This window comes from Cyprinus carpio, chromosome B9 (genome assembly GCF_018340385.1).
Source record: "Cyprinus carpio isolate SPL01 chromosome B9, ASM1834038v1, whole genome shotgun sequence".
Lineage (NCBI taxonomy): Eukaryota > Metazoa > Chordata > Actinopteri > Cypriniformes > Cyprinidae > Cyprinus > Cyprinus carpio.
Genome location: NC_056605.1, coordinates 26733196 through 26747035, shown reverse-complemented (window position 1 = coordinate 26747035; position 13840 = coordinate 26733196). Strand labels below are relative to the sequence as shown.

At 37.0% G+C, this 13840-nt stretch overlaps 1 protein-coding gene across 5 annotated transcripts in view; it reads right to left on the bottom strand.

Moving 5' to 3' along the window:
- nckap1 (NCK-associated protein 1) overlaps positions 1 to 13840 on the bottom strand; it is a 45804-nt gene that overhangs the window by 16075 nt on the left and 15889 nt on the right. For all 5 annotated transcript variants that reach the window (XM_042731769.1, XM_042731768.1, XM_042731771.1 and 2 more), the window contains 11 exons: positions 13596 to 13644; positions 12827 to 12983; positions 12611 to 12667; positions 12289 to 12492; positions 11220 to 11352; positions 10770 to 10851; positions 10308 to 10366; positions 4933 to 5078; positions 4267 to 4399; positions 1557 to 1676; positions 222 to 361 (listed from right to left, as the gene is read on the bottom strand). In XM_042731769.1, coding sequence (XP_042587703.1) covers positions 222 to 361; positions 1557 to 1676; positions 4267 to 4399; positions 4933 to 5078; positions 10308 to 10366; positions 10770 to 10851; positions 11220 to 11352; positions 12289 to 12492; positions 12611 to 12667; positions 12827 to 12983; positions 13596 to 13644 — 1280 coding nt within the window. The remainder of the gene's footprint in view (positions 1 to 221; positions 362 to 1556; positions 1677 to 4266; positions 4400 to 4932; positions 5079 to 10307; positions 10367 to 10769; positions 10852 to 11219; positions 11353 to 12288; positions 12493 to 12610; positions 12668 to 12826; positions 12984 to 13595; positions 13645 to 13840) is intronic.

Here is a 13840-nt window from a genome sequence, read left to right as displayed (position 1 = left end):
GCTGAATGTGAGGATAATACAGTATAGGCCTCCAGCAGGGTTTTGTTTAACACAGTGATTCTTTACTGGTAAGATCTAATAGGGTTGCAGACATGCCCTCATTTACGAAAACCATGAATTACAGAAACTAGTACAAAGTAAAAGAAAGTATGACCCAGACTGAATTAAATGAGTAACACGTGCTTGACTAGATGTAGAAGAAGAGCAAGTTTCATCATTACTTGGTGACCAGGAGTCTGTTCTTCCTCATGCTCTCAACACCAGGCTTCTCTCGCTCCGGTTCACCTTTCTTCCCCGTCTGCTTTTTCGACTTCTTGTTCACGGCCTGACTGATGGTTTTGGCACAATGTTTTGGCAGTAGCTGTGCAGAAGAGCAACAGGAAAAAAGCCCCCTTTTAAAGTTAACATGTTAATACAAGTTCCTGGTAATATTTTGCACGATTCATCAGTGCATGTTATTTTAAATATGTGCATTTAGAGTTGGGAATAGAAAACCCTTACATTTTTCTTAAAATACCGGAACTGAATGATTAACATACTAAAATAAAGAACTCAATTGTGAGCTTGAGTTGTGAGCCTGCAGCCTGAACAGATGTAATGAAAGATTGGGTGTCAGGAAATAATAAAACCCATAAATACCCTATATTTCTGTTGCATTATCTGCACGAAAAACAAAAACAAAAAACATCCAGCATTGCCAGTGTAATCTGACTCACGAACAAATGACTCTTAAGAGTAGATTCTTCCTAATGAATCAATCAAAAGTTTCAACACGGTCTCAAACTCATGAGACTGAATCAGTTTGAATCAATTAATTGGTCACAGTGGTTCTTGAATGACTGAATCACTTGTCTTAAAATTAACTAAGACATAGATTTTTAATACATATATGAGTTTTCCACTTGGTAATTCAAATGAATTGAACTGAAAGAACTGAATCACAATTTATAGAGAGCAGAAAATATTACTTTTTTATTTGTAATAAAATTCATTAACCTGCTCTGCCTATGACACAACTTTCCTTTTTGTTTGACACAAATCCAAATCCCTCTAATTTTTCCACACCTCACCTCCAATCACCTGTAACATCCACTTTGCACCATCCAATCAAATCCTGATAGATAAAATCAAGACCTACCCTGCCAATTTAATATCTTGTTTTTGCTTGAAAATATGTCAGATTACAGAGGGAAAAGGGCTTTGATGTTGACCTTAAGACTGTAATTCCTGTAAATTGACTTCCACAGTCCAGACAAGAGCAAAGTGGGAAGTGACTCATGAGCTGCTGATTACACTCACCAGAGCGGGATGAGAGTAAGTATGTATATCATCGAATCAGTGCCGTCAGCTGTGTCCAGGAAATCAATCACTGTTTAATTTCATTGTGATGATTATATTGCAATGGAATGGAACATTCCTGGTGAATCTGCAGAACTCTTTGTAAACCCAGTTAAGGATGTTAAAATCCCAGATATGACATGGAAAATTCCAGATCTCCCAAAAGTCCCTCTGTGTTTTGGCAGCGTTGAAAGCGTGTGTGTGTGCGCGCCACTGACCTGGTCGCTCAGGGTGCACTGCTCTGTGCATATGTCTGTGATGAGGTTGCGGGCTTGCTTGGCCATCTCGTCCAGGAACATGTTGCAAAGGGACAAGCTGCGGTCTCCGATGTGGTGCCTCTGCAGGGAGGGACAGACAAAGAGACATTAGTGGAGATTTCCCTTAGTACAACACCAATGTTAAGCTAGACTTCTGATTTACAGTATAAGCTACGATTCAGCATACATTTAGTATGGGCAGTGTGAAGCTGTCGATAAAACAAATGTGTCATTTTTGCGCCACAAACAGAATTGCAGTTCTATTTGGTTCTACTACAGGCACAAGAAATATATCCTTTACCTTTAGTATCAGCTGTAAATAAAAATACGGCTCAACTGGCCACCTGTTCCAACCATCTGTAAACAAGACCTTAAACTGGCAAAGAACCACCCAATTAAACAGGATGGGGTCATCCGATGGATGCATAAACATATTTTGAGTGGTGTTTAGGGGCAGGTCAATCTGAAATGGCCAATAACTTCACACACCTAGACATACATAGATATATATTTTAAGAGTTTCAAGGGTACGTTTTTTTTAAGGTAAGGAATCAATGTTTAGTTCCAGTAAAGACTTTTACACTTTTAGACTTCCATTCAGCTTTGCCATCACAGTTGTTTTGCAATTTAATATAGTTCAAAATGCAATTTCTATTTAAAATTGTAATGCTATTTCAATATATTCCTGTTTAACGGCTTTGCAAAATACTTATTTCAAAAATATTACAAAAAATGACCCCGAATTTCATTCATTTGAATAAATCAAATGACTTTAATTATTTGGACCAGGGTGGAGAAACACCTTATTTGTCAGCATGCCATTAACTGTTGAGTCTATCTGAAAATGGTCCATGAGTGATCCATTGGCATGCTGTCAGAGGCTGAAACCACTCCAACATAAGCTGCTCAGGTGAATTTGGCTCACAGTGAGGTGCTGTTTGTGACCAGTCCATGTGTAAGTGAGGCTCTTTGTTATGGCCCAGCTGGTCTCGTCGTCTCCACTCCCTCCCCAGAGCAAACAGTGCAAACTCTCTAAATTACTAATGAAAAATGACCTTTGTCCCTGTGTGGAGCTGAAGCCTCCGCTCCTGCCAAACATCACGGAGAAGGCCGGTCCTTCTTCACGACAAACAAAAAGTGTCATTTAAAGCTTTGGTGGCTGAACTCAAGATCTGACGAGTGCTCTCATCATCCGTTCATAAACCCAAATATTCTGCCACGCTCTTCGTGGGCATCCGAGGGGAAGAGTCTGAGACGGTGCAGGTTGGAAATAACACATCTATCCGACGTGATGCTGAGGCTAACCTCTGCTGAAGCACCGTGATCTTTTGTTGTTTCTCTAAACCACTGTAAAAAGTTTTCTGTGCGAGGATGGAAATATTCTTGGAAACTTTTAGTGCTTTTCCAACATAAATAAAGCTTGCAGCTGTCCAAAGCTGTGTGGAGTGGACATAGGAGGAAGACCATTTCAGAGACATGCTGAGAGAGGGAGTTTCATGTTTAAATAAGGGAAACCCAAGCCTTCTATGGCTCAATAAATCTCTTTTATTCCTCTAAGTGCTCTCAGACAGCTCAATGTTCAGGCCCCGCAATGACATGAGAACTCTCGTTGTGCTGTTTGCTTTGGTGCCGTTTGTCCACCAATTAGGAGAGAAAATGTAGGTTTATTTACCAAATTAAATTGGATATTGAAGGGTACGATGTTTGGCAGGAACAAACACTTGGTGAATGTGCAGGCCGTATACCGGCGGGGGGGAAACAGGAATCTGTTGTGTGCCTCATGTGTGCGGAGGGGCTTCCATATGCCCCCGGGGAGCCTGGGTAGCTGGTTCAATTACAGATTTAATAAATCATGCTTTTCAGCATTTGGTTTTCTGTACACATCCTGATACACGGACCACAGCACTCAATGCTGCGTGTTGGGACATTCCAGCTCTAGTAAACTCGTGGAGCCTTCCGGATTCACAGTATGACTCCATCCTGAACCCTCGCATGGGTCGCGGCTAAGCCGTGGCGAGACCCGACGGAGAAGAGAAAAGATCTTTTCCAAACTCCTCTTCTCAAAAGTAACACTAACCATATTCACTAGGGGACATTCACAGACACATAAAACACAGTTTTTTTCCAAAAACACAGAGTCTGCATAGAAACTAAACCGGAGATTTCAGGACAAGGCAAATAGAATATATAATCTGAACAAACTAAACAAATTAACTGCGAACTGATTTATAATAGACAATTAAAGCAATTACACAAGGCTAAAAATAGACATTTATCTCAGTACAAACTAGGGCTGGATGATAAACTGATTATTCACAAAAAATCTGTGATAGGTATTTCAATTAATTGCAGTGATGGAATATGGAAGTTTAAGATCTTATATACTTGAATATCAAAAACGTTTAGTCCTTACAAGTTTCATTAATTTCAATGAATCCCTTCAAATTATCTGAATTTGTACATAGTGAGAATTTGTTTTAAATCAAACAATTTAAATCATCCAACAATTTGATTAAACCAAAGCCTTGTCATCTTCAGAATACTCTTCTTCTCACTGATATCTACAAATCATGTATGAATCACTGTTCTCAGATCAGGTTACTAAAGTGAATATGACATTTGTACTCCCCTTGGGGGCCTTTTGGGCTGATTCCAGGTCAGTGTGACTCACCTCTTCAGGGCAGAGCTCATGGGTGCAGCTCATAAAGTGGGTGCAGAGCAGAGGGAAAGAGATGGAGTATCGAGACTGTGATGGCAGTTCGAGGCACTGCTGGAACATCTTTTCAAAGGCGCGGCTGTAAAAGCTATCAGAGACAGAGAAAAAGAGAGAAAATGGGCTGCCAGTTCACTTCACCGCCTGGTACAGTCATATCTAATCAGCTGAACGAACGCCCCTGTCCACTTTCCACCCGGCATGAAAGAGAAATATCGAAAAACAAGAGGCACAACAGACAGTTGCTATGGCCTTCTGAGAACAGATATGCCTTCTGCCAATTGTGGAGCTGGCGTTAGACAGTGTTTCCAGCGCCATTGCTGAATCGACAGCGTCACGGCAAAAAGGAATCATATTTTGCCCAAGTCACGAGCTTGCAGTCTGAATTAAAATGCAGTTAGTTGAAAAGGCTAAATAAAAGAATTTTGCATCGTCTTTGCAGGCTGCATGCAACTAAATTAATACAAATTTGAATTTTCAAGTTTTAATTGATATAACATCATTTGATGAACCTGCAGAGCATCTGCAGCATTAACATAATGAACTACAAGCCAACATAACTTTGTACTTTACCACATTAATGTAATATCTTTGAGTTATCTTTTCTCTACTGTTAGGTCATACCAGAAAATGGAAAGGTCAGAAGTCTCCACAAGCATCTCCACCAGAGAGTCCACCATCTTGGTGTGGAAGATGATGGTGTTCATCATTTTTCCCAGCTCCCTGTGATCTGCCAGTCCTAGCGAGGCCTTGGACACGCTGGTGTAAGCCTAAACACGAAGAAAGACATCATCGTTAGCATTAATCTTTAAAGTTCATTAATTATTCTGACAACTTTTCGCAATCTGTTCTCAAAGGCTGAGCTTGGTGGGCTTAATTTCCATGAGCAAATCCTCAAGCAAATGAAGAGCAACGAAACAGATTGGAAACTGGACCAGGGCAGAGTCTGAAGAAAAGTGTGGTTTGATGTTTTACCATATCATTAACTTCTGAGAAGGCTTTCTGGGAAATATTTTTGTAAACTTGATACGGCTGAACCAGACAATGTCCAACCAACACAATTTCCTCTCTAGCATACAAGATCAAATGAAGACAGTATGCAAAACAGATTCTCTTTGGTGTTTAAGTCAAAAAACCCCTCTTTTTTGCAGCGAAACAGCTGTGCCAGCCAGTGCGTTCAGCTTTTGGACAACTTGAACATAAGAAGTGTGAGAAAACTCAAGCAAAACAAGGACTGCACACGCCCTGCGCTGGCTTTCATCATCTAAAGATCGGCCAATTCAAAGAACGCGGCATGCCAGGATGATGCCACATGACATTCAGCAGGTGCTAAACTCACAAATCTTGTGGTTATGGAGTCCGGGGAATGACAATAAACATATCGTTCAGCACTGAAGTCCACTGCGGAGTAGAAAAAGTATTGAAAAACAGGGCTTATTTTTAGATGTACATTTGCAGACGGCTGCTGGTAGTTTAATCGGCCATAGCGATAAATAGGACCGCACCTTTGGAAACGCAGAGGCCAAATGCAGACGAGCAGACATGAACTGAGTGAACCGTTAGTTGTTATATACTGGCAAGTGCTATCTCAACAACCGGGCCATTACACAAGAAGAAAGCATGCTAAATTTAAAGTGCTCCTATTATGGGTAATGAAAAGTTCATATTTTAGTTTTGGAAGCCCCCAACAACAGGTTGACATGCATGCAAGGTCAAAAAACACTTTCATTGTCTTATAATATGCATTTATTTTTATCTTACTTGCTCAACAACTCCCAAACGATACGCTCAACGATTAATTTTTCCAAACCCCTCCTTTGCGTGAAGCTAACCTGCTGTGATTGGAGGATTGGTCTCATTTTCATTTCATCATGCCTGTAATGCACGATAAAGCAGCGTTTGTGAGCGCAGTGCTGCTTTGTTTACAGCGTTACTGGGGAAACCGCTATTTTTACCGCTCCAAAAGCGGCACCTAGTGGCAAAGAATGAATCTGCATTTTCATTCAGACAACCTGAAAAGACCAAGTGGGCGGTCAATATACTAATGTTTCATGTTGACGTCAACATGAAATGGCTTGGGATTCATTTTAAAAATGACTCGTTTCAATGATTCAGAGTCGACTCTTTCTTTTGAGAGACAATAACTTTATACACAGTGCACTTTCAGATATGAAATTTTGCAGGGTGTTTTCATTCATTTAGAACTGCGTTAGACACTGCATGAAAGGTAATTATCAAAAATCCATAATGGGGCACTTTAAGGAGAGAAGAGGGCATTCCTGCTTAGATGGCAGAGTCACAGCAGCTCTTCAAACAAACTAACTTGCTGCTATCAATCCGGGAGGAGTAGTGACTTATTTTAGACATTTATAAACATCCATAGGATTTTATTTAAAGTCTAATTGGTTTCCTTCACTAAAGCAGTCAGAAGTCATAAGTATTAATGACCAGCTACGTAAGTCTATTTGACCCTTTTTCTAACTACTACACATTTAAGACTTCTTTTTTTACACTACTGCTAAACAGTTTGGGGTTGGTAAGATTTTTTAAAAATGTTTTCAAAGTCTCTTATGCTCATCAAGGCTGCAGTTGTTTAAAAATATGGTAAAAACAATAATATAATTGAAATATTATTACGTTTTAATTGTTTTCTTTTTCCATACACAACAGAGTAGAACCGCAATGAATACTGGATTTTTTCGTGACATTATACATGTTTTTACTGACACTATGGATCAATTTAATTGCTGAGTAAAAGTATTGATTTCTTAAGTATTCATTTGTTTTTTCGAACAATAGAAGACAGACGGAAAATATCATTCTGCAAAAACTGTATTTCAGTAATACTGTTTAAAAAAAATACTAAATTACAGCAATAAGAATTTAAAAAGAACCACCAATAAAAATGGGAATCAAAATCAAAAGAAAAAATAAACAGAAAAATCATAAAAATATAATTTTATTATACATTTACTATTTTTTGGGGAAAATTGAGACTTGTTTTAGTGTGATTAACCTACATATTTGAACATATATATCCACGCACCCACATCTGTCAACAGCCTCACACACACACGCTATAGCTGACTGTTTAAATCCTTGAATTTGCTTTGTCCTGGCAAACTGAGAGCAGTCTGAGCTCAAGGCCTTGCAGTGAATAAACACTGCTGTTATTAGGGCCGATTTGTTTTTGTGGCCATGTGAAAGAGAGGACTATGGCTACGAAAAGAGTGAAGGACAGTGGGAAAAGGCTCAAACACAGAAAACAGTTGTTCAGCTGTGAGAAATTTGCACATTCTGCAGATAGCAGTTTCTCCTGCTGAAAAGGTGAACTGAAACCCTCCTGTGTGAAGAAGTTCAGGCCTGCTTTTGAAGCTATCTCCTGGGTCAACACAAATTAAGTTCTTTTTGTGGGATCTGTGGCATTACCACAGGGAATAATCTGTCCAAAAAAAGCAAAAATTGTGGTAACTATAATGGAAGTGAAATAAACACACTGGTTTAGTCATATAAGATGGCGCAAGGCAACTTTAATTTGACACCGCCAAGGTTACTAGAGAGGAAGTGATTAGATAAAGCAACTTCCACCAAAAGGAATTGCATCAGCAATGCACAACAAAGTCAGCCAAAAAATGTAGACAATATTACAGCTTAAATAATAAAAAGGTTTAACATTATAAATATTCTTACTAACACAATGAATCAATTTAATGCATTCTTGCTGATTAAACGTATTTATTCCTTTAAAATTTGGGATGGGCCACTTGTTTTGTGGAACAAATGGAAGACAGATGGATGTATAAATATATATATTAATATACACATATTGAAGTATAGTTAAAAAGTACTAAATTGCAGCAATATAAATCTAAACATAACCACATGTAAAAATAGAATTAAATAAATAATGCATAAATTCATCCACATGTGAAAAAATAAATAAATAAATAGGTATAACTGAATATTTAAAATGTAAAAGGGTCCAATGATTGAATACCTTAGTCATTCCTATTACTATTTTTTTATTATTTTATAAAGAATGCAAAGACATGCAGTGCCCTCCATAAGTATTGGAACAGTAAAGAAAAAATTGTTCTGTTTGCATGTCTGTAAAATCACCAACAACCTCCAGAAAGCTGGGGTGATGCTCTGTCAATCTACAGCCCGCGGGAAAATTTGACACAGAATTACAGAAGCTACACAGCAAGATGCAAACCTTTGATCAGCACCAAAAATACAAAGCCAAGATTCTTCACAAAGGTGAGCCAGTAGAGTTTTGGAACTGAGTTGATGGACCGATGAGACAAAGATGAACCTTTATCTAAGTGATTTGAAAGCAAAAGTGTGGAGAAAAAAGGAACTGCAAATAATCCTAAGCATGCAACCTCATCTGTAAAGCTTGGTGGAGGTGGTGTCATGGCATGGGCATGCATGGCTGTCTCTAGAAAAGGACTCTTCATTTTAATGATGACAATGTATGATGGCAGTAGCAGAATGATTTTGGAAGGGTACAAAATCATTTTGGCTACCAATATTCAAGAAAATGCCACCAAACTCATTAGAAAGCACTTCATATTGGATCAGGACCATGACCCAAAACACCCTGCCAGTTCAGTCAAGGACTTTATCAGGGCAAAGAAATGTAAAGTCTTAGATTCTCCAAATCAATCTCCAGATTTAAATCCGATTGAACATTAATTTCACCAGCTGAAGAAGAGACTACAGACATAAACTCCCCAAAACAAGCAACAGTTGGAATTGGCGGCATTAAAGGCTGGGGAAAGCATTTCAAAGCATAAGACCAAGAGTCTGATGATGTCTATGGGTTGCAGACTCACTGCTCTACACTGAATATTAGCTTTTAATCTTTTACATCTGCCTTAAATTCAACTGTTCCAATACTTATGCTCACATCAAATAGTGGGATGAACTCTAAAAGTGCTTTCCTTTTTATTGGCTGAAACATGTATGTGTCGAAAGACCTAATAATAAATGTGACATTCTGTAGTTTTGTCGCATATTCATCTTTTAATCATATTTGCAAATGTCTTGACTCCACAGCAGAGAAAGCAATTTTGTCTTTACTGTTCCAATACTTATGGAGGGCACTGTAGATCAATTTAAAGCGGATTAGAAATTTTAGAACTAAATATAATAAGAAAAACATAAATTTACTTATAATAAAATGCCAAGATATTATTAATATCCATTATTTTTTAAGACCTGCGAAGCAAAATTTTGAAATTCTGGTAATCAGTGCCCAGTAATAATTCTGAAATATTTCCAGGTTTTCCATGATCATGTCAACTGCAAGTATGTTACAAAAAAAAAGAAAAGAATATGGTAACTGAGATCATGCCTCAAATTCAGCTGATAAAGCTTCGCTTTTGAACCGAGAACATTCCTTTAAGGAAGAGGGGTCAAACGGCTTCTCTGCTGTGGGACTGGGCAAACCACCACACAGAAAAAACACATATGAGAGCAAGCTGGACCATCCCAAAGCCTGCAGTCCAGATCCATCTGAGGTCCACACACACTCACAGCCCCTCAAAAATTACATGAACAAGCTCGTCTCTCCATCTCCGCTTCCATTCCCACCCACCCACATGCATATTCCACAGAGACCAAGTCTGATTTATTTGAGCCTGGATGAAAGGCGCAGGCTCTTCTTGAATAATCAGAGCTTCAAAAGAACAGCATGCATTGTGGTTCATTTCTAAGTAATTCCAAATTAAGCCATTTTTCATACAGTATGTAAAAATGTTGATTTTATTCTCAAAACAAAGGATAAACAAACTTTTGCAACAAACATTTGCCAGCATGAAACTTTTTGTTGTGTTGCATCTCAAACTGTGAGAGCATTAGTTGCTTTATGTTAACCGGCATCTGCTAATTAGTAAGAGGGACGCAGAGATAAGAGCTGTTAATTATGTCTGATTAGGATCAGAGGAAGCAAACACCATATATTGACCCAGCTCAAATGACTGAGATCATCTTACCTGCAGTCTAAACCAGTCCAGCCTCATCCCTCTGAAATCAAACACTTCCCCATCTTCAACTGCAACACACACCCAAACAAAGTTAGTTATTTTGTGATACCGTACAAACAAAAAGTGACATTAGAGAGGTTTTATCACAAAAAAAGTACACCAGCCTTTATTTATTTAATTTGCATCCACAAAGTTCTAAAGTACTTTTCATTATAAGGTACTGATTTTTTTTTTTTTTTGGCTAGATTATGCAAAATTTGCCCAAGGACCATAATTATTTAATATATAACCCACTTTTTTAATTTATGCAAAAATAATGATTTTGTAATCAAGGTCGTTATCATTCAATTACATGATACAAAGATACTACAGATTATAAAACAAATCACTAAATCTCTATCCAAGGGACATCAATTATGATTTCATGTTTTTAAGCACATTAAGAATGTTTAAACGAGAGAGGTTCACTACCTTGTTTAACACTGAGAGAGGTCATCGTGTTCACGAAGGACGACATAATAATGGACTCATCCTCTGGGCAGACAGACAGGTTCTACAAGGGAGGAAGACATGGTGATTTTACCATTCGCGTGTGTATTTTAAAATTAAAACACAATGAGGAGCAAGTCTAGCTCCTGATTGGGGTCTCAAAGCTGAATCACAATACTAGTTCTCCATCTAGTGGTGAAGTATGTATATTTCACCTCATGTTCTTCTAGACGCCCTATGTGAGATCCTGTGAATGATTCATAATGTGACTAATGTTCATGTCTGAACCACCCAACTGCACACACATGACTGATCCTCATCTCATGAGAGCACTACAAATAACAACTGCTCTCATAAGGACGTGTGACTGATCTGTGTCCTTTCTTTTAGTGCAGTAAGAAGGAAATGGATCCATAGTGCAGACAGTCTCACCTGTACTAGCTCATTGAGCACCACGGCATCAAAGCCAGACAGGTACTGCACATAGTACCTCTGCATCACCGGGCCGTACTTCCGCACATGTGCCCTCAACTCCTCCATGTAAAAGATCAGCTCTGCGATGTGCCTGAGAAAACAAGCAAGAATGAAGGAAAAAAACAGCCCTGGTTTATATGCATATTTTCCTATTCATTTTCTCCATAAAGACTTGAAAAAGCATGCAAAAAAAAAACAAAAACAAAAAAAACCTAGGATTGGTTCTAGGCCGTAACCAAATCAACTTGCTCCAAGATGAATCACAAGACTTGAAAAATATAAAAAGTGAATTAATTACTTATCCCATGATACTGCTATGACCAAAGATGGTGTCAGGGTGTAACATTACAAATGATATAAAAAATAAATAAATAATTTGCTGAATGATTTAATCAAATGAAGTGTTGTTATTGCTAAAACTAAAACTATTAATGTTGCCTTTTCACCTAACTAAAACAAGTTTAAACTAAAGTACTAAAAAAGAAATAAAGAAAAAAAAAATCACTAAAATGGTAACATGAAAATGGAAAATATAAAAATTAAAGTGCATTCAAAGTATGAATATATACTATAAACTATTAAGCAAAAATATTTAAAATTGTTTTTGTTATTTGAAATAAACCTGAAATAAAAATAAATATTAGTATTAGATTACAAACTTGGCAACTAACCAAATTGTTAGGAAATTAGGAAAAAATTTGGAAAAAGGATATATATATATATATATATATATATATATATATATATATATATATATATATATATATATATATATATATATATATATACATACACACACACACACATATACATACATATATATATACATACATATATATACATATATACACATATATATATATATATACATATATATACACATATATACATATATATATATATATATATATATATATATATACACATATATATATATATATATATATATATATATATATATATATATATATATATATATATATATAAAAATCAAGATTGAGTGTTAAGATGTAAGAACTGGCTTTACTTGTCAATGAAGTCATCTGTGCTTTTCTTTTGGATGTTGTCGGCGTGTCTGAGCAGCCAAATGATCTCATCACGGGCGAAGGAGAGAGCCATGAACACAAACAGAGCCTTGGGACCCAGTAAGCCTGGCTGGTCCGCCAGCACTGTAGCGAGCTCTTTCAGGGCAGATCTCAAAAACTTGCGGCGTTCTCTGTGCATGGAGCCCCTGGATAAAATCATAAAAAATATAGATACAGCTGTTTTGGTATCTTCAGAAATATCAAGTTACCACTTGCACCTTTATTAGAAATTACTTTCTTTTTTTTATCCAAAGTACCACTTACGCATGTGACAAAGCAGATTCTTTGCATTCACGGATGTCATTTACACGCTTGTTGTAACTGTAGAAGAGAGAGAAAACAAACATCAACATCATTATATGCTTTATATGAAAACATGAACCACATTTTGATAATTAAAACATTTAATTAATGTTATACACAATATGTCAACTAATTATAGAAAACGTGAGAATGTGTTTGCCAGTAGAAATGGCTGACCCGCGAATGTTTACAAAGAGATCCTCGGCAGATTTGTGAATGTGGAACACCTCGTCCCTGAACAGACAGAGACAGGAACTGCTCTGGAGAGCTAACTTCCACAGACTGAGAGCTGCAGGGTCACTGTTCAGAGCCGCGTGACACAAGATGAAGCCGACTAGGACAGAGAACAGAGAGAGACCAATATATCTTATATACTACATACACAACTGTTACATACAAAGACACTTTCTGTCAATCAGTGATAAGTGTAAAAACTAGGCCCATACAGAATCCGTGTCCACAGAACTGAAACGAGAGTTGTTCACAAACATTGTTAAATATTTGTTTAATTTGATGATGCTTTAATAGATTTATTACATTCTGCAGCATCCTCAAAATAAGCACAGAAAGCGTGGGGACAAAACAGATTCCATTTGGGCCAGTTAAAAATTTTGAAACATATTGTGTGTATAATATTATTATAAAAAAAGAGTATTCATTTTTTTATTTAATTTATTTAAACAATTATTGCTTTCCTTAAATCTGAGGTATAACAACCATATAACAGCATTCACAAGAAATCTAACTTTGATAACACCCATGTATTTCCAGAAAGGAAGTAATTCAAGAGGCAGAGAAAATCAATACATTTTGATGAAAAATTTACTTTTTTTTTTTTATTATTAAGATGCACAGAGGAATCATACACAGTAAAAATAGGGACATTTTATAAGACAGTAAAAAGTGTCAGTTTTAAATTTCATATGGTCTTTAAAAACACACTTACAGACAATCCATTTCTCCATAGTGTCCAAGGATAGATATTCACAGGGCATCTGAAACACAAAGACCAGCATACATCCGATCAAATAAACAACGTTCAAAAATCCAATACGAGTCATTGGGTTTATTTTCATTTGACTAATTTTAGCACAATTTTCATTTAAGTTTTCCATCCTCAGCTTTATTTCAATTGCTGAAAATGATTAATTACAACACTTGTACCTTGTGTATAGGGCTTGTGCCCCTTAT